General features: G+C 38.7%; 1 protein-coding gene across 1 annotated transcript in view; it reads right to left on the reverse strand.

Moving 5' to 3' along the window:
• Nucleotides 1-558: 558 nt before the first annotated feature.
• The window catches only part of ift43 (intraflagellar transport 43 homolog (Chlamydomonas)), a 33,159-nt gene continuing 5,952 nt past the window's right edge, over nucleotides 559-27,765 (reverse strand). The window contains exons 3-9 of the mRNA XM_079633105.1: nucleotides 21,363-21,433; nucleotides 17,067-17,102; nucleotides 15,657-15,703; nucleotides 7,382-7,454; nucleotides 5,179-5,254; nucleotides 4,926-4,988; nucleotides 559-1,419 (exon numbers count right to left, since the gene is read on the reverse strand). Coding sequence (XP_079489231.1) covers nucleotides 1,309-1,419; nucleotides 4,926-4,988; nucleotides 5,179-5,254; nucleotides 7,382-7,454; nucleotides 15,657-15,703; nucleotides 17,067-17,102; nucleotides 21,363-21,433 — 477 coding nt within the window. The 3' untranslated portion in view covers nucleotides 559-1,308. The remainder of the gene's footprint in view (nucleotides 1,420-4,925; nucleotides 4,989-5,178; nucleotides 5,255-7,381; nucleotides 7,455-15,656; nucleotides 15,704-17,066; nucleotides 17,103-21,362; nucleotides 21,434-27,765) is intronic.

Raw genomic sequence — 27,765 nt, forward strand, 5'->3', positions numbered from 1 at the left:
GAGACCGCTGTTCTGCACCGTAACACCAGCAATCCTTCTCAACGAGGCAAGTGGAAATGACACTTCGCTCGGTTCCAAAGAACAAATCTAAATGACTGAATGCAAGCCGGCTCCCTTTATACCCGTATATCCGGTGAAGTGGCGCATGCAAATTCCACTCGCAAATTTTCATTGGCCTTTTCTCAAAATATCAGAGGTGATTGGGGCTCCCAAGTATGACCCCGGGTGTCAGTCATTTACACCAAGTCGAAGTGATTGACAGATATGGAAACCAGTGTTACTTTAGCATTATTTATATATACTATTACATTATTTTGAATTAGCTTTTATTTAGATATTTTGATTTTGATTTTAATTAAAATTAAAAAATTAGAAATGTTGTTATTGGTTTTATTTATTTATCTTTCATTAAATTTGTATTTCATTTTCAGTAATTTTAGTACTTTAGAACTTTAACTTATTTTAGCTTCCAAAGCAACATTTCTATTTTTTAAGTTTTTCATCTAATATTTATAATTGTATTCGGTTTCAGCTCTTAAATTGTCAAAAAAAATGTTTAATAGTGTTAGTTTTATTGAAATCAGCATGTTCCACAGTGTGGTTATTGGTAATTGTTTTTATTTTGAATCTACTGGTCAAAACAATGGTTCCCCTTTTTTTAACTTTTAAGCCATTTAAAACAAATACATAATATACAAGACATATACTGAGAGCATAAATTACAAGATATATATTGAATATCATCAAGGCTAAAAAAAAAAATTGAGCATGACCATTAAAACATTTCACAGACTAAAGGTAAATAATGAATTACTGTTTATGGATAATTTCATGAGAAATGTACATTTTTCAAAGAGTGAAGTTTGATATTCTGACTTAAATGAAACGCGTTATCTTAACCAACAAACAAGGCTTGATAAAAACACAGGAATTAAGCTCACCGTGTTTGAAAAAGCTGAGAACCGGACGTATCGTTCACGGTCGATGGTGTGGTCAATAATGATAAGGCTGGCTTGCTCGGATGAGCAAAGTTCATTTTAACTCAATCAACTGGATTTCAGTTTACCCGCTCATTAACCTTGGATTTACGCTTTTTCCAGATACTACAAACAGTGACAAATGTCTCCAGATTGATCCAGTTAAGAAAAGCAATGTTTCTGGGTTTGCAAGGTTAACCTTAATGAGAAACACACTCAGCGTCAAGCAGCGTGATGTCACCGGCAATGACATAGTCAAGAAACACATTCAACATGAACAATATGTGAACACATGAAGTGTAAATGTAACCCTGCAGAGACGTGTCCCTCCTCAGGCCACGGGAGGTGGCGACTGCTCCTCTCGCTCTTCTTGATCCCATTCCGTCTGGAGTTCAGAGGAGACTTCGGTGAACAGATGATCCCAATCCCAAGCAACATCCTCCTGAAAACCATGAAAACCCATCATAGGAACTTCATTAAGAGAGAGAGGCTGGGAAGCACGAGAAGTACAGTGGCTTTAAAGGGACACCTAAAAATGCATTATTTACTTACACTCATGCCGAGTAGGGGTGGGGGGGAAAAAAATCGATTCATAGATGCATCGCAATGCAGACGTGGACGATTCTGAATCAAATCACAAATGTCAAAAAATTATTTTCTAAATGTAAACGTAATGTTGACGGAACGCAAAAGGCGCCTGGACAGTCTGTGGCGTGCAGATGTGCGCATAACAGAGACATGATGGATCCGACCGGCACCCTCTGCATTAACATCTAGCGCAACTTTGGCTTCTATGAAGTTGAAGGGAAAAAGGACGTGGACAAGTGACGCACTTTATGCAAGTAGAGCTCCAGACTGCGACCAAATGGGAAACCATGTTGTGCAATTGATAAGAGCTGCAACTTCTGTTACATACGAGAAATATCAAACAAAACGAAAGTGTTCGTTTGAGCTTCCGCGCAGGTTTAGTAGACTGTAGACTGACTTGGTAGACTGAGTTTCTCAGGAAAGGCATCAACTGCAGAACTTAAAAATCATTTTGATAGTTATTATTGTCCTTGTCGTAATGGACTATCATTGGATACACTACCGGTCAAAAGTTTTAAATAATTACGATTTTTTTAAAATGTTTTTCTCTTCTGCTAAAATGGTAATGTTGACAAATATGTGACCGGTCACGGAAAGTAGGGACACAAGTCGGTTCTGGGGCATTTGAGTTATTCACAGATTCTGAAAGTGTAGTCTCTAAGCTTTCCAACGATGTGTAACACATGGAAATCTGATAATATTTGGAGAAGTTGTGGCCATTTGAAGGTAGGCACTCAAAAAAATTAAAAGTGGAGAAATCTGCCTCTAAAGATTGAGCAGTTCTCACCTCTCTGCTGCTGGGAGTGACAATAGGGCTCATTTACATCTCATTTAGATAAGCCATACCCCTTGTAAAGCTCCCCCTGTAAAGCTGTAAAGCACATGGGGGAGCAAAAAGGTCAGGACAATGTGCCATCAAAGAAAAAAAAAAGTTTGCAAACAGGTAATATATAAATAAATAAATGTCTCTTAGCATCTACCGATAAAACTGTATAGGCAACTCTTTTGATATCAGATAGAGCCGCTAGAGCGCTGCATAATAAGTAACCACGCTGTAGGGCTGGGCGATATGGACCAAAAGTCATATCCCGGTATATTTTGGCTGAATATCGATATATGATACATATACCAATATTTTTTCCACAAAGTGAGAAGAAATGTTCAGTGAAAGTCAAAGCCAAATATGGACTTCACTGTATAAATTATACATTGATTCTTATTAAAGTTACTATTAAAGTTCTCAGTCAAGAGCAGTGTGTGATGTCCTCTGTGTTTTGTTGTTTTATTAACATTAAATGGATAGTTCTCCCCAAATGTTTAATTGTCATCATTTACTCTCTCAAGTTGTTTTAAACCTGAATATGTTTCTTTCTTCTGTTGAAGTTATTTGGAAGAATGTGGGTAACCAAACAGTTGATGTTCCCCAGTGACTTCTATATGTATTTCCTATGGTAGTCAATGGGGCCCAGCAACTGTCTGGTTACCCACATTCTTCCAAATATCTTCTTTTGTGTTCAGCACAAGAAATAAATAAATACAGGTTTGGAACAACATTAGAGTGAGTAAAGAATGACAAAATGTTTATTTTTGGGTGAACAATCCCTTTAAGGACAAGCGGCTGCATGTTTACTATTAGGGCTACTGTCTCTTTAAGACCTGAAAGCAACGCGTCTAATATGTACGCATAATATGACACGCAGATTTCTCTCAATTGTCTCGGTTTGCTTTCAGTTTAGACATAACCAACTTTCTTTATGTAAACCTTGAGTGTATTTGACAGTATTAGCTCAAAAAGACTCGAAAGATAACTTAGTCCAGTATCCAGGCGCTGTTAGACAGGCTTTTAGTGCATGCGCGCGTCGGCTGTTTGCGCGCAGAAAAGCGCATTAGAACAGCGCTTCAGCAGCGAATGACATGTTTAACCGGCAAGGCTTTAAAGCACATGCAAATAATGAACTTTTGAGAACTGCAGTGTCCTGTTCCTCTGCGTAAACATTTAATGTGAGTATTTGTCGCGTTGTACACTGGGCTGTTGAGACGCAGATTGCTACAAAAGCACTCAGACTGCTTGCAGCAAGGATCACAGCGCAACTTTGAACTATATCGATGCGATATGGTCTAATTCCATATCCCATTTAAAAAATATATCAATATATTTTTTATATTGATATTATATCGCCCAGTCCTACCACGCTGTTCCCTTGGAGGGCGGGGGCAATAACAAAAGAAACAAAAGCCGGCTTATCCAGTATGGAAATACACACAGACAATGACACGCCCCTACTGCGAGCTAGAATCTCACAAAACAAGCCGATTTCAACCTAAAAATGTACGATTTTAAATATACCAATATTGATATCTAAAACATGGAGAGGCTTCTTCGTGATCTCAACTAACAGATTCTGCAAAAAAGCAAAAATCACCAGTTTTGAAAAAAAAACGCTTCTTTCTCATTTTGCTCGTAAGTTGTGCTGCCGACTTGTGTCCTTACTTTCCGTGGCGGGTCACATATTATTACAATGTAAAAGATCTGTTTTCTAAGTGAATATGAATTATAAAATGTAATTTATTCCTGTGGTCAAAGCTGAATGTTCAGCATCATTACTCCAGTCTTCAGCATCACACGATCCTTCAGAAATCAGTGTAATATGAGGATCAAGAAACATTTATGATTATTATAAATACAGTTGTACTGCTTTATATTTTTGTGGAAACCGTGATACACTATCATTGAAAAGTTTGAGTTAAAAAAAAAAAAAAACATTATTCATCAAGGATGCATTAAATTGATCAAAAGTGACAGTTTATAATATTACAAAAGATTATATTGCAAATAAATGCTGTTCTTTTGAACTTTCTATTAATAAAAAAATCCTGAAAAATAAAATGTATCACAGTTTTCACACGAATATGAAGCAGCAAAAAAATCAATGTCGACATTGATAATACTGATAAATAGTGAGCATCAAATCATCATATTATACTGATTTCTGAAAGATCATGTGACACTGAAAACTGGAGTAATGATGCTGAACATTCAGCTTTGATCACAGGAATAAATTACACTTTACTAAATATTCACATAGAAAATGTAATTTTAACTCATAATAATATTTCACAATGTTACTTTTTTACTGATTTGAGATCAAATAAACGCAGCCTTGGTGAACCTAAGGGACTTTTGAAAACATAAAAATCAAAAAAATCATAATGATTGCAAACGTTTGACTGCTAGCCAGTGTTTGAAAGAGTGAAGGTACTTCAAAATGTCTTATTTTTGGGTTTGACAGAAGAAAATCATACATGAGTATCGCTGTAAAACATTGCAGGAAAGTATGAAATGACGCTGTATTTACTCACCTCTCTCACCTCCTGCTCCGGGGCTAAAACCTTCGTGAGCAACTTCAGGTCAATCTCTCCATCCTGGACACATCCAATACAAGCTAAACATTAGGCAATCAATTACTGGAAATACCGCAGCTGTTGCAATCTAATGCATGCGAACACATATTCACCCCACAAACACTCAAACGTTTCAGAAACTTTACGCTGCCTAACACGAGAGTCCACATCTGTGCTGTTGTTTATGAGTGATGGGCAGTGAGTGTCTCACCAGCGTCTGAAAAGCAGAGTACTTCATGAGGTCGTTGTCCAGGTCTCTGTAGGTCATAACTCTGTTCACCTGGATGCTGAAGACAAGAGAGTCGCTTTACATCATCTTAAAGAACAGACCGTCCTGATAGACAACCAGATGAAACTTTTCAGCACCATCATTCAAATTAAGAATGAATTGAAACTTTGACATGATGAGAATATTATGACAAACCATCACACGCTAGACATCCCAAAACTATTTCACCTTTCACACTGACTTAAGATATGAATTATATGTGTTTTGGGTACCTTTATTGATTTTGGTTTAATTTTCCATTTAGCTGTCCTAAGGTAGGTCAGAAATCAAAGACTAATTGTGATTATTGTATTTATTTTTAGCCCATATAGTGCTGGTATACAACAGCTTTTGAGACTATGCACACAGTATGGTGCAGATTTTGATATAAAGTATAATCCAAAAAAGAGTAAAATCATGACTATAAGAAGTAGAGAAGATAGACATTCACATTTTCCTGATTTCTATCTATCTGGCACTGTACTTACATATTACATATCTTGGCCATATTATTGCAAATGAACTGTCCGATGACAAGGATATTTATAGGCAGCGTCGTAAGCTGTATGTGCAAGCGAACATGTTGTGTCGTAAGTTTAGTATGTGCTCTGTCCCTGTGAAGATCTCACTCTTTAGAACATACTTTACACCATTGTACACTGCCTATCTGTGGTGCCGTTATGAGCAAGGTAGCATTAGAAAGCTCACAGTGGCTTATAATGACAGCATGAGGCTGCTGCTAAGAGCTCCAAGAGACTCCAGTGCAAGCCATATGTGTGTTAGTGCTGGGGTACCTACCTGTGCTGCAGTCTTGCACAACTTAATGTATAGATTCATGGGTAGGGTGTCTGAATCAAAAAATGACCTAATTGCTGTGTTGGCTGACCCTAGACGAAGTTCTGTAAGATTTTCGTCCAGACTGTGGAACCATTGGTGTACATGTCTGTATGTTAGACACTGAACACTGTGGAAGGTGTATTTTTTACTTGTATTATTATTTTTATTTTCTTTGTGTGTGTGTGTGGGGGGGGGGGGGGGGTGTATTACTATGTATGTGTTTTGTAATGTATTATGGATCCCTCTGGGTCTGAAATAAAGTATCATTATTATTCCATGACAGCCCTAGATTAGCACAATTAACTATTAAAGATAAGTTGTTTTATTTGTACTTTGTTTTTTTGTTGTTAAGCACAATATCCTCAGTAAAGCTGGTCTGGAATGATATTTATTGTGAAAAGCGCTATGCAAATAAATCTGAATTGAAAAAAATGTTTATCCTCTTGTTTCTTGTTAACCTTATATAAAGTAAATGTTTTCCAGATACTATTTTAATCATTAGTTTTGGCTTCAGTACAGTGGCAATATAAAACCAATAATTTTGATCTGGGAAAGGATAACTTGCATAATATTTTGTTGTTGCTTATTATTTAAAAAAAAAAAGGAGAATAAATGGGTTTTTGTACATAAAAAATCCATGACCTAGGCTACAATTGTCCTTTTACTTTTGTGCTTTGTGTTTAAGCCTCAAATAACTGTGTGTATAATATATTCTATATATCTTTTTTTATTCTCTATGTCAGTGTTTCTGAACTCCTGAAACGCCTCCATTGTAGTCTTGAGTTTCTTCCGGGAACGAACACGTCTCAATATTCCTCATTTAAATAATTAATACGCATATTCATAAAGGGGCGGGGCCTGGTTGAGTTAGTTAGTAGTGTGTTAAACTGGTGGTTATGGTAAGGGGCGGGACATTTCCTAAACACACTCGAAGCGCTCGACCAATCACAACACACTGCTCCAGCCGACCAATCAGAGCACAGTGTGCTTTTCAGAAGGAGGGGCTTCATAGAGACAGGAAGTAAACAGAGCGTTACTGGCAGAATGGGAAGAGAGGAGCCGCAACAATGGAGAATATGAGGAAATAATCAACATTCAAGCAGGAAAACCTGTTCTAGTCGAGCCTGAAAACTACAGCAAGACTCTGTAAAAGGGCAGAATAGTTCCTCTTTAGAGTTTCTTAGCAAGATCCATCTGTCAAATGCTCAAACATTGGACTCAATTGGACATGTTTCAGGATGATCTCACTATTGTTTGTGGGCATGTGAACCATAAGAGTTTATTTCTGAAGATGAGTATCAGTGGATACCTGGGTGGAGCAGCGATCTGCATGGTGAGATCTTCCTCTTGAACGTCCTCCAGGTCTGGAATCACTGGGATGTCTAGAACAAGCAGGAGAAATACATTTTCCATTTGAACGCTAACAAGATATGTAATGTAGAAAATGCTCTTATCATGTACTCGCCCTCACGCGGTCCCAGATGTATGACTTTCTTGCTTCATATGAACACAAACAGATTTTTAGAAAAAGTACTCCATCTCTGTTAGTCCATATAGGCCTAATGCACGTGGATGGGACCCTCAAAGTTGACGCTTCACAAACCACACAAAGCGAACACAATGGTAACCCAATCAAAACCAAATAAGCTTGCTAGAAAAAACAGCAAACAAGAACAAGCACATAATAACACTAAATAAATACAAATCGCTTCGAATCGAAAATAAGACCAACATATTGCAATCTCTGATGATATGAAGAAAGAAAGCCATATACTCCTAGGACAGCATGAGGATGAGCACAATTTCATGTCATCCCTTTAAACAACGCTTTAGCAAGGAAACAGGGATCTTTTGTGTTATTTTTTGTCTTTTGTATTACCATTATTTAAGTTTAAGGCCCGATATCAGTCGATATCAACACTTTCAGAATGATGTTTCCCAGCAGATGAACGATGAAAACACAGACATTAGAAAACATCTGGCTATTTAAAGAGGCAGATGGTAAAACTGCATCACTCTTATAATAATAAACAGAATGCTATCGTACTTTGGTGTGAATGCTAATAAAATGAACATTGTTGGTATGAACGGGCCTTTGACGTAACTGCTAGTTTACAGAAACAAATATTGACTTTTTATAATGGATTTATTTACTCGCCAAAGCTAACTCGGTTCCTCTCGGTAGCCTGCTTATGGATTTAAACTGACCATGTGATCGAGCTACAAAGTTTGTTTTATTTATTAGAATATAAAATAAAGTTATAACTTCTCAGTAATAATTTCAGGTAATTTTAAGGTGTCATGTTGCAGTGTAATTATATATTTTAGTACTGAGTAATATTAAGCAACTACATGTAATGTACTTACTATATGGTTAGGGTATGGTTAGGATTTGGTTGAGGGTTAGTTCCATGTAATTATGCAAAATTTACTGTTATTACTATGGTAAGTACATGTAACGTAACAAGGACACTGAATAAAGTGTTACCTTTAGGCCTAGGTGCTTAACTCCACTAATGAGAATGGTATATTTAATCTGAATGTGTATATCAGATGGTTTAAATCATTATTTTATTCATTTAAACTGTTATTGTGAACATGCACAGCATTTATGATTAGGACTCATAATGAAGATTTAAAGTGTTTTTCCTTCATCCCTCAGCTCACCATCTGTGTCGCCAAACTGCTTTGTGTCCTAAATGTGCATTCGTACTGCTCAAAGTGTAGGTGCGCACACTGTCCCGTCATGTCTGTTTCGAATCACAACGTTTGCGTGTGAAGTGGCGTACGCACGTTTCCAGCCACGATTATAAACGAGACCCCATGTTATTTAAAGAGGCAGACGGCAAAACTGCATCACACTTATAATAATAATAATAAACAGAACATTGCTAATAAAATTAACGTTCTTGGTATGAACGGGCCTTTAACACTAGCTAACATAACTCCTCGTTTACAGAAACAAATATTGACTTTTTATAATGGGCTTATTACAGTATATCGATATCAACACTTTCAGAATGACTGTTTCCAGCAGATGAACGATAAAAACATTGACATCCAATCAGAATACATACATTTTTTTAAAGGAGCAGACGGCAAAACTGCATCACTTTTCTAATAATAAACAGAACGCTATCGTACTTTGGTGTGAATGCTAATAAAACAAACGTTCTCAGTATGAATGGGCCTTATAACTGCTAGTTTTCATACACAAACATTGACTTTTTACAATGGACTTATTAATACAGTCAGTTTTATTTACTCGCCAAAGCCAATTGAGTTCCTCTCAGAGCCCGATTATGGATTCAAACTGACCATGTGATCGAGCCGCAAAGTTTTTCTCTTGGAGACGCGCACACGGCCATATGCTACAGCTACTGCTGGGTGTTACTGCGAGTTGCAGCATTTCCCACAGTCCCTCCAATCATCACAGATGCTGTCTGTCTCCTCGGCACGGCTCTGTTTATATATTGTGTGTGTGAACTGTTTGATTCCCTCCCTCCTCTCAGTGTTTCTCTCACTCTCGCACTGACATCCTCCTCCACGCTGCCCCCCTGTCACGGAGACCAGGCGGCCATGAATATTCAGTGATCGAGACAGTATCTCTCCCCGCTGTGAGGCGGCGCTCCGGCCAGGGGCTCCCCAGAAACCGACACACACTCGCACTCATCCCGGAGCCGAGCATTTGGGCCCTGTCAGCGCCGGCCACCCTCAGGACCCGTCAGGCCAGAGCGGCGACCTGCGTGTCCACTCGGGCCGGGCCGGGCCGGGCTCCAGGAGCGCAGGCCTGCCTGCGAGCCCATCTGTGTGGGGTCGGAAGTCACGGCGAGGCCTGGCAGGAGCCGCGGTGCCAAGAGCCACGCACCCGCTGCCCAGAACAGTGGGAACCCACTTTAATTGGCAAAACTCGACAGGACAGAGCGTGGCATCGCTCCCAAAGAAGGACAAACTTTCACAGCCCTTCTCCTCTCTTTTTTTTTTGGACAGGGTTTGCTGGAGTGCGTTCAGGTGTGGCACGTTCACAAAATCACTGTGCTTCACATGGAAGAAAGCATTGCTTTTCTCTTAATAAAGGAACGTTTTGTTGATCAAATCAGAGCAAAACTTTTGTCACCTTCACCACTTAAAAGTGGAAAAGTTCAAAAACGCCAAATGCTTTTATCCAAAAACAAGCGATTCATTTTTACATTCAACCAATGTTGAAAAAAGTAGGTAAGGTAACTCTTTATTTTGATGGTCCCTTTTGAACATACTACTGACTATAAGTAACTTAAGAAAAGTTTTGCTGATAAAATCAGAACAACTTTTGTCACCTTCACCACTGAAAAGTGGAAAAGTTATAAAAACGACACGAGTGAAAGGTGTTGTTCAGTGTTTCTACAACTACAGTATAAAACATGCGATGGCCAGATGCTTTTATCCAAAAATAAGCAATTCACTTTACATTCATCCAAAGTTATAAAGAAGGTAACACGCTTTTCTTCAGCCTGATATATACACTGCTGTTCAAAAATTTGGGATTGGTTTTTGTTAATAAAATCAGAACAAAACTTTTGTCACCTTCACCACTTAGGCCGTGTGTCCACCAAAGCGTTTTAGCCAGCTGAAAACACTAGGCACTCTGCTGAAGACGCCGAGCTATGTGCGCTTGAGAGCGTTTTGACAGGGCAGGGTTTTTTTTCAGTTGAGACGCATCGTTGCTATGATGCAGAATATCCGTTGGTCCGTGTGGTATTAGTCCCGCCCCTCCTCCACTGTGATTGGACGCTTGGCTAAAAAGTGACAAGTGATGAGCGGGGCGTTTTACCTAAAGTTGAACATTCTTCAACTCTCGGCGACCTGTAAAAAACGCCGAGCGCTCAGCGCTTGAGCGTTAAATACTCGCTCAGCGCCTCGTTACGCTCCTGGCGTTCTAAAAATGCGACGTTCCCATTGAAAACAATTGAAAAATAAAGCCAGCCGCGTGAAAAAACGCTTTGGTGGACACACAGCCTAAAAGTGGAAAAGTTCAAAAGAGATTAATTTTTACATTCAATCAATGTTGAAAAAAGTAGGTAACACTTTATTTTGATGGTCCCTTTTGAACATTCTGTAGACTGTAAGTAACTTTGCAACTACATGCCAACTACCTCTCATTAGAGTATCAGTAGACTGTCAGATTAATATCTGCTCTTTAAAAAAACTCTTTATTGGGTCCCACTTTATATTAAGTGGCTTTAAGTACTATGTACTTACATTGAAATTAATAATTTGATACAATGGACTTATTGTGTACATACATGATTTTACATTGTACTTATATTTTTAAAATACCTGCATGTAATTACAGCGGTAATTAATGTATGTAATTACATTTGTAATTACACTGTTGACCCTTCCCTTACAACTTAAACCACCCTTAAACTTACCCATCCCAGCACACCTGTCCCTAACCTTACCCGTATCACACCGCAATAGCAGCAAAAGTGTTTTACAATAAAACATGAACACAATAAGTACATTGTACTTATTTTTCGATGTAAGTACATAGTACTTAAAGCCACTTAATATAAAGTGGGACCCTTTATTGTGATGCTCCTCAGCAGATATTCTACTGACTATAAGTATATTTGCAACTACATGCCAACTTATTCTAACCCTACCAGTCTACTAATACTCAACTAATACTCTACCATTACTCTAATGAGAGTTAGTGGACATGTAGGTGCGACGTTACTTATAGTCAAAAGAATGTGTAAAAGGGACCATCAAAATAAAGTGAAGCCGTAGGTAACAACTTTGACGTCTGTTCATGAATATTAAGTCATTAAACAACATTGTAACATTACGTAATGCCTAAAGGAACAGTTCACATTCACATCTGAGTGTATGGAAAAGAGCAGCTCTGACAAAACTGGTCTCAGAGCACACATAAAATATCCATCAAACATACGCAGTCCTGTAAAGCCTCATATATATATAAATAATAGTCAGGAAAATGTAAATGTCTGAAATGGATCAGTTTATCAAACCTTTAGACAAATATTTAAAAAAAGCGAAAAGGTTTGCATATGTTTTTTTCATATTTGATGCATCAGGCGTTTATGGCTCATAGTCTGATACAGTGAGAATATGAAGGAAAAACAGCTGAGTTTTATTCACAGGCCCAAAGTGAACAAAAATATGCAATTTGGTGCAGATGCTGATATTAATATGAACAAAAAGATGAAAAATTCTGATGCTTGTGATCAATGAGATCTTTATAACAATATAGTAGATACTTACATAAAATGCATATAAATATCAGTCGTTACTCAATATCTGCCAATAATATGTCCAAGTAAGATAATATTTAAATGCTTAGTTTCATGATCAAAGCTCTGAAGTTTGAAAACATAATGCAATGCAATAATGATTGAGAGATGAACAAATACACCTCACAGTAGGCTTTACAGGCTTAAAACTAAAAGTTATAAAAGTGCTTAAAACATTCCCTTAACATTCAAGCAGTGTTGAATTGATAACAACTTTCATTAATAAGGTACTTCTATATTACTAACAAATGCGCTGTTCACGACGTCTGTGAGCCAGTCTCAATGTTGAGTGTGTGAGAGCAGCGTTTGTGCTGCAGACATGAATGATTCCTCAAATCAGTGTGTTGATGAGAAGGTTTGGCATGCTTTTGACAGCATATACACGGGTTCGTGTTTCTGAAAACTGTCAGGTGTGCACAATGTTATATTTGAAAACGGAGAGGGGTGAAATGTCCATTTATGAAAATAGTCGTCCACGTGTAAACGTAGCCTAGAATGCAAGGTCAGAAAAAAGCCGTCTAGATTACTTTAAAGGGTTAGTTCACCCAAAAATGTAAACTCTGTCAGTAATGACTCTCCCTCATGTTGTTCAACCCCGTAAGACTTGTGTTAATCTTCAGGACACAAATGAAGATATTTGTGATTAAATCTGAGAGCTGTCTATTCAATCATAGGCTTCTATTGTAATTGAAACTTGCCGGCCCAGAAAGTTAGTAAAGACAATGTTTAAAATAGTCCGAGTGACTACAGCGGCTCAACCTGAAGTTTATCAGGCGACGAGAATACTTTTTGTGCACAAAAATAAGGACTTTATTCAACTCTTGATGTATTTCTGTGTGGGCCTCGAGTGAGTTCATGTAGTGTAACAGCGCAGCGCTTCTGGGTTGTACGTCAGAACGCCGGCTCACTATTGGCTGACGCTGGTCATGTGTGTGATGCTGGCCAATAGTGAGCCTCCGTTCTGACGAATACACAAAAAGTATTCTTGTCGCTTGATAAACTTAAGGTTGAGCCGCTGTAGTCACTTGGACTATTTTAAACATTGTCTTTACTAACTTTCTGGGCCGGCAAGTTTCAATTACAACAGAAGCCTATGGAGGAGTGAGACCGCTCTCAGATTTAATCACAGATATCTTCAGTTGTGTCCCGAAGATGAAGGAAAGTCTGACGGGGAACAACATGAGGAAGAGGAATTACTGACAGAGTTTTTGGGTGAACTAACCCTTAAATACAACACAGCAACATGCTAACAACTACTTAAAACACTGAATAATTTTGAATGAATAATTCGTGGTATTGAATAAATCCAAAATATAGTTATAATGATTTCAATTGCTTACTGCCATCTGGTATGTATTTTTTCACTGAGCTCATGCATTCTGGGACTGCCTTCTCCACCAAAGCTGCGTTACGATCTTACAAAACCGAACCCATGATGCCTTGAAACACTCCCTCCACACACACACACACACACACACACACACACACACAATCTCAAGGAGATAAACGTGGTCACTTTTAATTCCCTCTCAGACTTCTTCCTGAATCCTGTCACAAAAGCCACGTTCACATCATCTCCCTGACCCTCATAACAAGCCCCGTTATCCTACATTGATAACTTCTTCCTTTTCTCTCATTTTTAATTAAAGCTAATTAAAAATGCCAGCCTCGTTTAGTCACTGACAAGATTCATCTGTGTTCCTGATACACAAATAAATGCAGGCGCGCACGAGCGCTGCTTCATATTCATGAGCGCGAGGTGACAGCGTCCCCTCATTGCTAAAGCGTCTGGTTCAGCAGATTCGGGCCCCCGCGGACCCGCAGTCACATCTAATGCTCTCAGCGCAGCGACATCAGAAAGCCTTCGCAAACAGGCCACCGGACCTGCACTTTTACACCCCGCCTGCGTCTGGCCCGATAATGCACCGTCGACACAATCCTCAATGTGAAGCGCGAGAGGAAAAGCTCTCGCTATGCAAACGCCGTGATTAAGCGGCCAGAGAAAACAGCGTTTTGTTTAATGAGGTCGCGATACGACCCGTGACACACAAGGGCGAGGGGGGAACCGGGAGCAGGAACCGGGTTTTGATGCTGATTCTGTCAAAAAGTCGAGTGTCACGACTCTACGAGACAACCACGGGATTCTCTTATTTATATTTATGAGTTCAAGCAACTTTCACACGAGTCACAGAGGATCAGATTCAGTGAACAAGCTTTTTGTTCAGACATTAGTATGGCACATGGCAGCAAAGTCGGCATAAATAACGAGTTTGATATGTGTTCAGTATCATTGATAAACCATGAATGACATTTTTTACATTTTCTCTTCATTTGAATTTTAGTTAAAGTTTTAGTCATTTTGTCATGTTTTTTTTTTAAAATCGCATCCAAAATAAAAATTTGTGTTTACAAAAAAATATGTTTTTATATATAAATACACACACATGCATGTATATATTTAAGAAATGTTTGCATGTATATACTGTATATATATATATATATATATGTGTGCATAATTTATATTATATATAAATATTTTTTTAAATATACACAATAATTATACACAGCACACACACATATTATGTAAACACAAACTTTTATTTTGGATGCGATTAATCGCGATCTTTTTTTTAACTAGTTTTTTCTTTATATATGTCTATATAGTTTTTAAGTTTCAGCTTTAGATATTTTAGTACTTAAACCAAATGCAACTACAGCTGAAATAAATCCAGTATATTGACAGTATATTAGCTGACCAATATATGTTGGTTCATTTGTTTATATTTGACACTAATTCTTAAATCTTCTAATAATTTTCTAAATCTAACAAATTAATTTTTCTGTTATCAAATTTGCTTTTAGTCTATTTTCGACACTCAAACAGTAAATATTATGTATTTGAATGTAGTTTAATGCATATTCTGGCATGTTATTTCTGCATAATCTCTTTATTTGTATTAATTTTATAATGATTATAGGTCTCTTTTTCATTTATGAGTGCAGCATATGGCCTAAAGATGGCATGTTTCCGTCAGGTCTTGTAAGCCTAATGTAAGTGTGTTTGCCGCTGGTGTGTGTCATGAAATAATGTTTCAGAATGTGTAATAATTTATCAGCCCCAGCAGCTGGAAGCTCACAGAATAAGCTTCTTTATCAGCACTCTTATGGAATGTCGTACAGTAAATTAGCAGCCATTAGCTTCAGTTCTGTGTGGATTTCATAAGGCGTGGTGTTCATGGTGGATGTGTTTGAAGTGAAGCCGAGCTCCAGGGACTCGTCTATACTCACCGCTCTCAGTGTCGGAGCCCTCGGGGGTTTGAGGCCTCAGACGCCGGCTTCACACACGGGAGAGACATCGAGTTAAACACAAGAGAACAGGGACAAATACTCTATCCATGAGCAACACACACACACACACACACACACACACACACACACACACACACACACACACACACACACACACACACACACACACACACACACACACACACACACACACACACACACACACACACACACACACACACACACACACACACACACACACACACACACACACACACACACACACACACACACTCCCTCTCTCTCTCTCTCACACACACAACACACATTCACATACATGCACACACTCACTCAATTTACACACTCTTTTACTCACTCTCTCACTCACACACACACACACACACACACACACACACACACACTCACTCTCTCTCTCTCTCTCTCTCTCTCTCTTTCTCACACACACTCAGTCACTCACTCACTCTTACACACTCGCACTCACTCTCGATCTCTCTCTCTCTCACACACAACACACATTCACACACTCACTCACTCAATTTACACACTCTTTTACTCACTCGCAAACTCGCGCACACACACTTACACACTCTCTCTCACTCACTCACTCGCACACACATTTACACACTCTTTTTCTCACTCTCTCTCTCACACACACACACACACACCCTCTCTCTCTTTCTCTCTCTCTCTCACACACACACACACACACTCTCTCTCCCTCTCTTTCTCTCTCACACACTCACTCACTCTCGATCTCTCTCTCTTTCACACACAACACACATTCACATACACGCACACACTCACTCACTCACTCAATTTACACACTCTTTTACTCACTCGCAAACTCACACCCACACACACACTCTCTCTCTCACTCACTCGCACACACATTTACACTCTTTTACTCACTCGCACACTCACACACACACACATTCTCTCTCACTCATTCGCGCGCGCACGCACACACACACTCTCTCTCTCTCTCACTCACTCGTACACACTCTTTTACTCTTTCACTCACTCACACGCACACGCACTCACACGCACACGCACACACACACACACACACACACACACACACACACACACACACACACACACACACACACACACTGTTGCATATTTTCCTACAGTCAGCTAAATCATGTGAATATGTGCCGTGTCGTCCAGTCCTCGTGGTCTCCGCTACTGGTCTAGTCCATAACCACAGGTTACACATGTGCACTCCACCATCATGCCTTTTAATCAGAGTGATTGTTCTCGCATTAACCAAGGACAATTTCCTCCTTAAATCAGGAGCATAAACAAACATGTCCTTTCCTTAAGCCTGCGCTTCCTAATCACTGCATGCTAATCTGAGTCCTGAAGGCATAAAGACAGTGAACTCACTCCTCCAGCTCTTCAGCAGCCTGACGTCTCCCAGACCTGTGGAGGACAGCACAAATCAAACTTACAACAATCAACCGCACAATCACAACTCCTCCAATTCACTCAATCACTGCAAGTGTGTGTATCTGTGTCTAGCCAACCGTCTTCTCAGACCGAGTCCTCTCCTCTAGAGCGCACAGCAGAGGCAGACCGCTTTAATTAATCACCTTTCTTTTTTACATTAGCATTTGTATGCATTAATATGGTGAATAATAATTTTCACACCGAAAAGTAGTTGAGGAAAATAGCATAGACTTTATTTATTTATTTGAACCCTCCTCCAGCTCGAGCTTCACGAGTCTTTCTGTGGCAAATCTGCTCTGATTTATCAAGGAAACGCAACAATAACTTTGATATTGTTAGTAATATTTCAGCTGGACTGAAGCAGCGTCGCTTTACTTGATTATCATACATCATTTATTATCATAATCATGCGTATCAAATATGATCATGAGGCTTCTGAGGAAGGTTTATTTCTCCATCTCTCAATCATCATTGTATTGCATTATATGATTTAAAACTAGAGATTTGATCATAAAACTAAGCATTTAAAAATCAGCTTACTAAGACATATTATTGGCAGATATTGATATGCATTTTATGCAAGTATCTGCTATACTGTTATAAAAATATCATTGATTTACATTAAAAGCATCATAATCTTTTTGTTCATATTAATATCAGCATCTGCACCACATTTTATATTTTTACTCAGTTTGGGCCTGTGAATAAAACTGAGCTGTTTTTTTCCTCCATATTCTCACTTTATCAGACAATATGAGCCATAAAAGCCTGATTTATCAAATATGATAATTAAAAAACACATGCATAATATATATTTCAAAATATATATAACATTTCTATATATGTCGTCTAAACATTCAATAAACTGTTCAATTAAAAAACTAAATATGTTCAATTCCTTCATATGTCAGGCTTCACATGTTTAAAGCTGATGTACTGGATCCTGCTGGTGTTTTGCTGGTGTTTAGCGCCATCTAATGGGTCCTAATGGGTGTTCATTTGAAATTGTGCTAAAATAATAAACATTTCACTAGAATACACAAACCAGACTTTAACATTTAGGGGCAATAAATGAAGAGTGAAACAAAGGTCACAGAAACTCTGTCCCGTGTGTGTGTTTTCTGTGTGTCTCGAGGGTCTGAGACGCTGATAGTGAGTTCAGCCCCGTCCTCTCAGCGCCACACACACATGCTAAAACTGCCACGAAAAGTTATTCGGGATAAAATATATTGTGACAATTTGGCCTCAAAGATTCATCAATAAACTGACAGATCATTTAGTGTCAATTAGGAGTGATAGATCTGCAAATCCCGGGATTTCTGCTGTGGGATTAGTGGGAACAGAGCGCCGGTGATTGAGCACGAGGGGTGACATTGAGATGAAGAAAGAGTCCTTGTCTTCTTCAGAGGGGGCGATTACTTTGTTTCAGAAGCAGAATCAATGCGTGGAGAAGGCCTTTAACACCGGCCAGCCGGGAGAATCAAGAGCAGTCTGGCAGAAGTGAAGCGCTGACCTTTCCTGAGAGACGGGACGGTTCGCTTTATTCTCCGGTAACTGAGCCAACAGATATGGGTTTCAGTGATGCCATAGAAGAACAATATTAGGATTCCCAAACTACCAGTTTTTCTAAGTGTAAAGAACATTTAAAAAAATATTTTTTCACCATTAAGAACCTTTTGTCCAATGGAAAGATTCATGGAAGTTAAAGATTCTTAATGGAAACATCAATGCCAATAAATATCCTTTATTTTTGAGAGTGAACTTTAATTTCTCCAGTATATATGCATATTATATGCTAAATAACTTGCTATTTACAAAACATTCAAAAGTTTGTGGCGTTTAAGATTTTTAAAATGCATTTAAAATAAGTCTCTGATCAAAAATACAGTAAACACCGTGAAATATTAAAATAACAATGTTCTATGTGAATATATAGTAAAGTGTAATTTATTCCTGTGAATGTTCAGCATCATTACTCCAGTCTTCAGTGTCACATGATCCTTCAGAAATCAGTATAATATGATGATCTGATGCTCAATAAACATTTATGATTAATATCAATACTGAATACAGTGCTGCTTCATATTAGCTTCATTTTATTTTTCAGGATTCTTTGATTATTATAAAATTCAAAAGAGCAGCATGCATTTGAAATAAAATCTTTTGTAACATTAAAAACGTTTTTACTATCTTGTATGATTAAAAGTATTAATTTCTTTCATAAAAATAATCTTACTGACCCCAATTTTTGAATGAGGTTAACATTTGAAGTGGATTATTGTTAACATACATGTACAGTAAAGAGACTTAACTGTGCAGTATTCAGTGAGTATCATGATAGTGTGGCATTCAAAACACAGAACTGCACCGCACACGTACCTGGGATAAAGCCTGGGTAAAATATTGTTATTAAGATTAATTTTTGACTATATATTTTACCATGAAAATCACTAATGCACTTATATACGATATAAAGTCGGGGGAAAACAACTGTGTTAGCAAACAGTATCTTAACACCGTCATATGAAGTATTTTCTCTCAATTAAATACTCTAAAAATTCATAACGTGTCATTTATTATGATATCAAGGTCTCATCTTCAAAAAATTAGGTTTTAGATATTATCAATTTACCTCTTAATACTTAATATTGGATTGAATCACTCATTTTGAACCGCATCTTCATATCTGTTAATAAAATGAGCAACACGAGCTGTATTGGCATCTAAAGCGCACACACTCTTACGGTTGCAGATTCTGTGGTTCTCTGACGAGACTCGCGCACGCACTATTGTGCTAACACTGGAGCTACATGCACACATATGACGCACATGGAAATGCACTGCAGACTTTAGGGCTCACACACACTTTAAACTAAATTATTTTTGAAGTTGTAAATAAAACAAAGATTATTGTAGCTCGTTTTACAAGAAAATACTATTTCTTTCTACTTCAAAATTACATGTTGAATACAATGTGTTACTTGCCATTGTAATTATTGTCTTTGTAATTATTTGTGACCCTGGATCACAAACCCAGTCTGGAGCCGCACGGGTATATCTGTGGCAATAGCCAACTATACACTGTATGGGTCAAAATTATCCTTTTTTTTATGCCAAAAATCATGAGGATATTAAGATCATGATCCATGAAGATATTTAGTAAATTTCCTACCGTAAATATATAAAACATGTATTTTTGTGAGTGAATGCAGCACAATCGTGAACATAAATGCACAACTTTAAAGGAGATTTTCTCAATGTTTAGATTTTTTTTGCTCCCTCAGATTCCAGATTTTCAATAGTTGTGTCTCGACCAAATATTGTCCTATCCTAACAAACCACACATCTGTGGAGAGATTATTTCTACCACATATTTGTCATTGGACATTCAGAATCTGCAGTTGGATTGAACGGATTCAGAATGATGAATTTCGAAGAGCATTTTCATCAGAGACTTTATACGGAAAGATGTGTGTTTCTGTTTCCTTACATTAGAGTTTACAGGAATTACAGAAATGCAGCCATTAGGAGTGATCATAATGTTCATTTAGCAGGAGATGATGCCATCATGTGGCGACTGACGCTCATTGCTTGCTGTTCCTCTGATGGAGTGAACAACCAAATCCTATAGGAAAGTGTTTTACATCCAAAAATCCTGCTCTCAATAACGCCAGTGCTTTCCTCCACTCAAAAGAAGCTGACCGTGGCTATATGAGATCTTCACTTCATGTTATTTAAGCAGTTCAGTTAAATGAAAAACCCAAATAAGAAATGAGATTAGAGAGGGGAGGATATTAACACTGATGAAAAGAAAGAAAAACACATATATAACAAAAATGAGAACTATTATAAAATAAATACTAAGAAACTACTGCAGTAATGGCTGGACTGCAAACACATCTCACACATGATGCATGTCCACTTTTCTGTTTGATAAACATTAAAAAATAATACAAATTACATTTATTAATTTAGCAGACACTCTTATCCAAAGCAACTTACAAATGAGGAATACAACAAGCAATTCATCTAGCTAGAAATACAAAGTTTCAGACATCGGAATTAATTATTCTTATTCCATCTTATTAATATAATAATGTATGGATATACCCATTATCTGTTTAATGCTGGACTGCTGTTCAATAAAGTGTGTGTGGAACGGTTCGTTATTGACAGCACATGCGGTGTGTGAGGGGTGCATCTCCTAAATCTAGATGTTTGTAGTGTACTCACTTGGCAGATCCGGTTCCTGCGCTCTCCTCCGCCCATCCTCCCTGCCGTCGGGCCGGCTTCGGTGGGGGACCCTGGGGTCAAACACACACACACACACACACACTCAGTACATTCACAGCACAACATCACATCTCATGAATGAGCACTCAAACAGATGCGTGTCTTCACATTAACTCAGATATTAGAAAGGTACTTGTACTAAAAGTTTCAGGTACGCACATGTAGCCAACATCATAGTTTGCTAATACTAGTGTTAAAGAGCACCTGTTATTCTTTAGTCCATGTTCATCTTTGTTTAGTGTGTGATGTTGCGGTTTGAGCATGAAAAAGCTCCAGTTATTCTTTATATCAGTTTCAGTGTTTCTGAACTCCTGAAACGCTTGAGTTTCTTCCAGGAACAAACCAACACAATATTCCTCATTTCAATAATTAAAACGCATAATAAAGGGGCGTGGCCTGGTTGAGTTAGTTAGTAGTGTGTTAAACTGGCGGTTATGGTAAGGAGCGGGACATTTCTCAAACACACTCGAAGCGCTCGACCATCACAGCACACTGATCCAGCCGACCAATCAGAGCACAGTGTGCTTTTCAGAAGGCGGGGCTTCATAGAGACAGGAAGTGAACAGAGCGTTACTGACAGACTGGGAAGAGAGGAGCCGTAACAATGGAGAATATGAGGAAATAATCAACATTCAAGCAGGAAAACCTGTTCTAGTAGAGCCTGAAAACTACAGCAAGTAAAGATGCACCGATTGATCAGCCGGTCAGTCTGACATATACGGATTTTATGTCGGTCAAATGCACTCGCGCGCCGCATGATTAACATTGCGCAACATCAGCATCACACGTGCACATGGAACGCACACGTACTGTAGGAAACCTCGTGAATTATACCCCTTACAGGCAATTTCCACCAACTCCATCCCAGCTCCGGAGGGCTGCTCTATTTTTGCCGGATGCCGGAGAGCTCCGCAATTCAGCACAGGGCAGATTGTGCGGGACAGGTTATATTGCGTGATCATACGTGAATTTGTGAGATCTCGTGGGTCCTCGTGACTTCAGCTGTCAGTCATGGCCACAGCCGTTCCGCAACAAATCCGGACCTGGTGGGTATTGAAGGACGGCGGAGCACAGAGCCGACGCGCAGCGGAGCCGATCCGCTGTTGGTGGAAATCCGGGGTTACCCCTTATTTACACTGCACACGTCTGCGGCGCGTAGTCAATGCTTGTGTTCACACCAGCCGTGGCACGTTTCAGAAGCGTCCCAGAAGCGACTCTCGACCACTTCACTAAAGATAGGCGCCCGAATCTATTTTCGATGAATGCCGCGTCCAAGCCACACGGTAGATACAAAATAAAATTTCAAAATAAACACCCTGTGCAGACTTCCAATTGGATTGCACACCAATATATCCTTGGTAAAAACCATAGACTGTAAGGTAGAAACCCAAAAATCAAGAAAAACCATGTCGCACAGGCCAATCACGTGGTCTCGTGCATCCAGTCGCTTCCTGAAGTGCTCCTGGTGTGAGTAGGCACTAGGCACCGCATGTCAGACGGAATAAAACCCTGTCGGAGCCGTAATGCGGCGCAGACGTGTGCAGTGTTGATAAGGGGTTATGGCTGTTTCACACCGCAAGCGTGAGCGGCGCGTATTTATTTCGGCGTGCATGTTAACCTAAGAGTGCATTCACACCGCGAGCGTCGAGCAGGAGCAGCGTGTGAGCGTCGAGCAGGAGCAGCGTGTGAGCAGCAGTGAAGTGCGGGTTTCTGCGCCGAGTCTATTTTTGCTGCGCTGCTGACGCTCAACGCACAATTACGATGGACAAAATAAATTATTTCACACAAAAAGTGCCTAAAATGCACAGAATTTGCATTTCTAGTGTGTTTTAACAAGAACTGGAGTATGCTACGTCAGAAAAGAAAATGAAGACTCAAAAATATTTATAGAAAATTTACCCATTTAAACTTGATTTTATTATTCAGTTTGGGTAAAGGTATATGGTGTTTTATAAAAAAAAAACATTTAGAAAATAAATATTTGTGTGTGCTGTAAAGTGGTTAGAAAAAATGAAATCGGTATCGGCAGATCAAACTCAATGAAACATCGGAAATCGGAATGGCCTAGAAAATTGAAATCGGTGCATTTCTAACATCAAGACTCTGTAAAAGGGCAAAATATGTCCTCATTAAATGTTTTTTCTTTTCTTTTAAATTGACAGCTATAAGGTAAACAAAGACAGGTGTACAACACTAATCACATCTTCTGATTCTTTATTATGACTATTTTCCATATGTTAGAGTAATAGTGCAGTGATGTGATTTCTGAAGGATCATGTGACACTGAAGACTGGCGTAATGATGCTGAAAACACTTATTTCAAATTGTAATAATATTGAACAAATTCACAGTTTTGACTGTATTTTAAATCAAATAAATGCAGCCTTGGTGAACAGAAGAGACTTCTCTCAAAAACATTCAAAAATCTTAATTAATCCAAACCTTAGTCAACTTTATATAAAGAGCCGAGTTATAATACGACCCTGGACCACAAAACCAGTCACATGGGTCAATTTCTTGACATTGAGATTTACATCATATGAAAGCTGAATAAATAATATTTCCATTGATGTGTGGTTTGTTAGGATAGGACAATATTTGGTCGAGACACAACTATTGAAAATCTGGAATCTGAGGGAGCAAAAAAATATAAACATTGAGGCTACGTTTACACAGAAACGTTCTGAAGAGAAAACGCAAAAGTGGCGTTGCGTTATCACTTTCTATTCTGCGTTTAGACGAGCGTTATGGAGGGAAAATCTGCGTGCATATGGTGACGCAAAAGTGTGTGAAAGTGGATGTAGTGTGCACTCCAGACGGCTAGGTGGCGATGTGAAGCACTGAAAGTGAAAGAGACGCTGACACTAGTTTTCATGTTTAATGCGGTAAAGCTGCTTCTTTAACCCTCGGCGCTCTTCGCGTGTCGCTCAAATTACAGGATTTTTTATTATTTTTTTGTCAATGAAATTAATGCTATATTTTAGTTTGATAATGTTTTGTTATTTTCCTGTACTGGCGCATGCCTGTGACGTAAACGCGTACGCGACGCCTTCACTGTCAAGCAGACTTTTGCGTTTTTACCCTTTAGACGGGAACGCGGTGGTGGAGCGTTTTTAAGATTTCCACTCTGGAGGGTGGTTTCACTTTTTTGCGTTTTTAAGCCCCAAAAACGTCGTCGCCGTGTAAACGAAACGCACATCCGATAAAATATTTTTACGTTTTCACCCGCAAGCGTTCTCGTGTAAACAGGGCCTGATAAAATCTCTTTGTGTGCATTTATGTTCACGATTGTGCTGCATTCACTCACAAAAATACATGTTTTATATATTTACAGTAGGACATTTACTAAATATCTTCATGGAACATGATCTTAATATCCTCATGATTTTTGGCATAAAAGAAACATTTATTATTTTGACCCATACAATGTATAGTTGGCTATTGCCACAGATATACCCGTGCGACTCGAGACTGGTTCTGTGATCCAGGGTCACACATGTTATGAAATAGCAATGAAATAAAGGAGTGTAGGACCCTCAGAGAGCGCTGAGGGGGTTTGAGGGGTGTAAGTGTGGGAACCGCTCTGACCGGGCATGACCCAAAATAGCTTCACAGGGGAAAAAAACATCTCACTTTATTCTTTCATTCTGAAAATAGTCGTTTGGGCCACGACAGTGGTTTACATGAGCAGCTGAATAACGGTCCAGCTTTAGAATGACAGAATTCCTCGGGGCACAACAAGGGTGGGCAACCCACAAACGCATTCAAAAAAAGACGCATTTCTCATTACCAAATTGGGTCTGCAAATAAGCCAGAGCCCTGCAGGAATTCAGTTACTCTCGGCAAAAAGACACAGCAGAGCAAATAAACTTCCGTTCCTGGGTTCCTTCAGCCGGGTCATTTGTAAATCCTGATGTCAGGATGGGTCGCTCTGCATTCCACCTCAAATGGGACGCTACATGTCTTTCATGCAATCCGTGGAAAATGGGTGAGCAGAGAGAACGAGGGGAGTGAATAATGAGTGTTCATCAAGAGCCATCAATTCACCTGAATAAAATCACATAAAAGTCTCCTGTACTGAAGACATGAGCTGTTCAATTCAGTGCAATCTACAGTGGAATAAGAACAACATTTAAAAAAAAAAAAAAAAAAAAAAATAGACCCTGAAAATAATTTCTGGGGATCTATTAACTGACCTTAAAGCTACACTGTGTAAGATTTACTCCCATCTAGTGGTGAAATTGTATATGACCACCAACTGAATATTACATTCTAGCCGTTTTAACTCCTACGGTGGCCGTATTATTCCAAATCTGCCGGCAGTCGTGAGTAATCTCCCGCTCGCATTCGTCACGGCGCCACTGAGTGTAAAACCGCGAAAGGCGAAGCTTGAATTTCCAGGTATGTCCCGCTTTGGTTAATGTATTTTCAAGATGGAGGCGCAACATGGCTTCCGCCATTCGAGCAGCTCACCCGTATGTATTATAAATGGCAGAATCTACGCTTACGAGAATACTTCATTAGATGCTAGAAGTAATTATACATTAATGAGCACATGTAATTTTGAAAGAACAAAGTGTTTTTTGCTAAGAATCAACTTAAAAAATTACACAGTGAAGCTTTAAAGCTGCAGTCCGTAGTTTTTCCTCTTTGTCGCCATCTCTGTTTGAAATCTGCAGTTATTCGCGGAATTATCAACTTTACGTGGGTTGTGCCTCGGCGCGGCACGGCGCGGATGACTCCAATGTTTTGAGGAGAATATGCGGCTGTCAGAAGCCCGAAGTCTTTTGCATTTTACATCGGGTGAGAATCACTGGTGATTGTCGTTTGAACCTTTCTGGATCCGCCATCAAATTGACAAGTTTAATTATAAAATGAAAAAGTGTTTTTGCTGCACAAGATGCTGCAAAAGACACGAGATGCGAGCGCAACGGTTAAAGACGTCTGTGTAGCGCGTAACTTTAGTAAGGATTCATCTTTATTTAATTCACTTAAAGGCCGCCAGTGTCGCTAATAACACGGGTTTCTGAATTATATATAACCTTTAAGGCGAGACACGGCAGGCAAATACATCGGGGTTTTTTTACTGGTCAATTTTGAGATTTTGGGATATTTGTCTTCAATAACATGTCTTCTTTCAGACTTGTGGTGGAAAACAGTTCGAAATACACATTTAGGTCTTTATTTTACTAACTTTGTCTGTTTGCGTCTGTAGATTTCTCCGAAATTCGACAAAAGTTGGCGTTACAAATCATCATGATCCGCGATCTCTGTCTGCTCCATCATCACACACACACCGTTAGAAAGCTCTCTCTCTCCTGTACAATGCTGTTGGATCCAAATATGGTAATTTCCTTTTTATAAGCAACCAATCGTGAAAGTAAAAGGGCTGAATGCGCATCTCATTGGCTGATGATAAATCTTTAAAGCCCGTTTTCTCAAAATGACTTTTCTCTCATTTCTCTCAAGTCCGAAATCTCCACTTCAGTCGCACCGATATATACACCAAACTTTTTAAACTTATTACAAAAAGAGGGATTTGTAAATATATTATTCCTAGCCTGATTTATATAACATTTAATTCCAAAAAACATGGCGAAAATAATTTTTAAGGCTATTGACAGTATATTCTGATTTACAGGATAACAAAAGTAGATCTCCATAAATCCCTCTGTATTTTTTCCCATCTAATATTTGAACACAATGAAAAACATTTATTTTAACCTGGCTTTATCCAATACTCAGATTTAGTTTTAAGTTTAAATATATGCAAATTAGTGCATATTTAATTAGATATTGCTTAATTTGCATATTTAAACATTCAATTACATTTTTTTCTCATCTTAATGTAGGTAATCAACTGGGAACGTTTCATGGTGATATCTGCTGGTTAAACTTTTTACCCTATTCACCCGCCTTAAGAAAGCGTTCTGTTTCTCAGAACCATGACAAAATAATTCAGACAAATAACTTCAAATCACTGATAAGTGAGTCAAGAGTGAATATAAAATAAAATCAGCCGCATGTGTTTAGCATGAGGATCAACGTTGTACATTCAGTAAAAATTACACAGATCTCTTCGCTGGATGCTACATGCATACATTTACAAAGAAACAAAATTAAATTAACAAAAAACACTGACTATCAAGACGTGAGGAAAACAGGCCTGTCACTCATCATGGCAGAAAAATGTATTTCATGTAGATGTGAGGTCACAGGGGACTCAAGAATCCTGGTTTTACATCGGAAAACGCAGCCTAATTTGGAAAGTTTACAGGAAAAAAAACATAGCTGGAATTCCGAGCAGAATTGATGCCCGGCTCTCAGCACTCTCGGGGACGGA

The sequence above is a fragment of the Phoxinus phoxinus genome, assembly GCF_949152265.1.
Source record: "Phoxinus phoxinus genome assembly, chromosome: 13".
Lineage (NCBI taxonomy): Eukaryota > Metazoa > Chordata > Actinopteri > Cypriniformes > Leuciscidae > Phoxinus > Phoxinus phoxinus.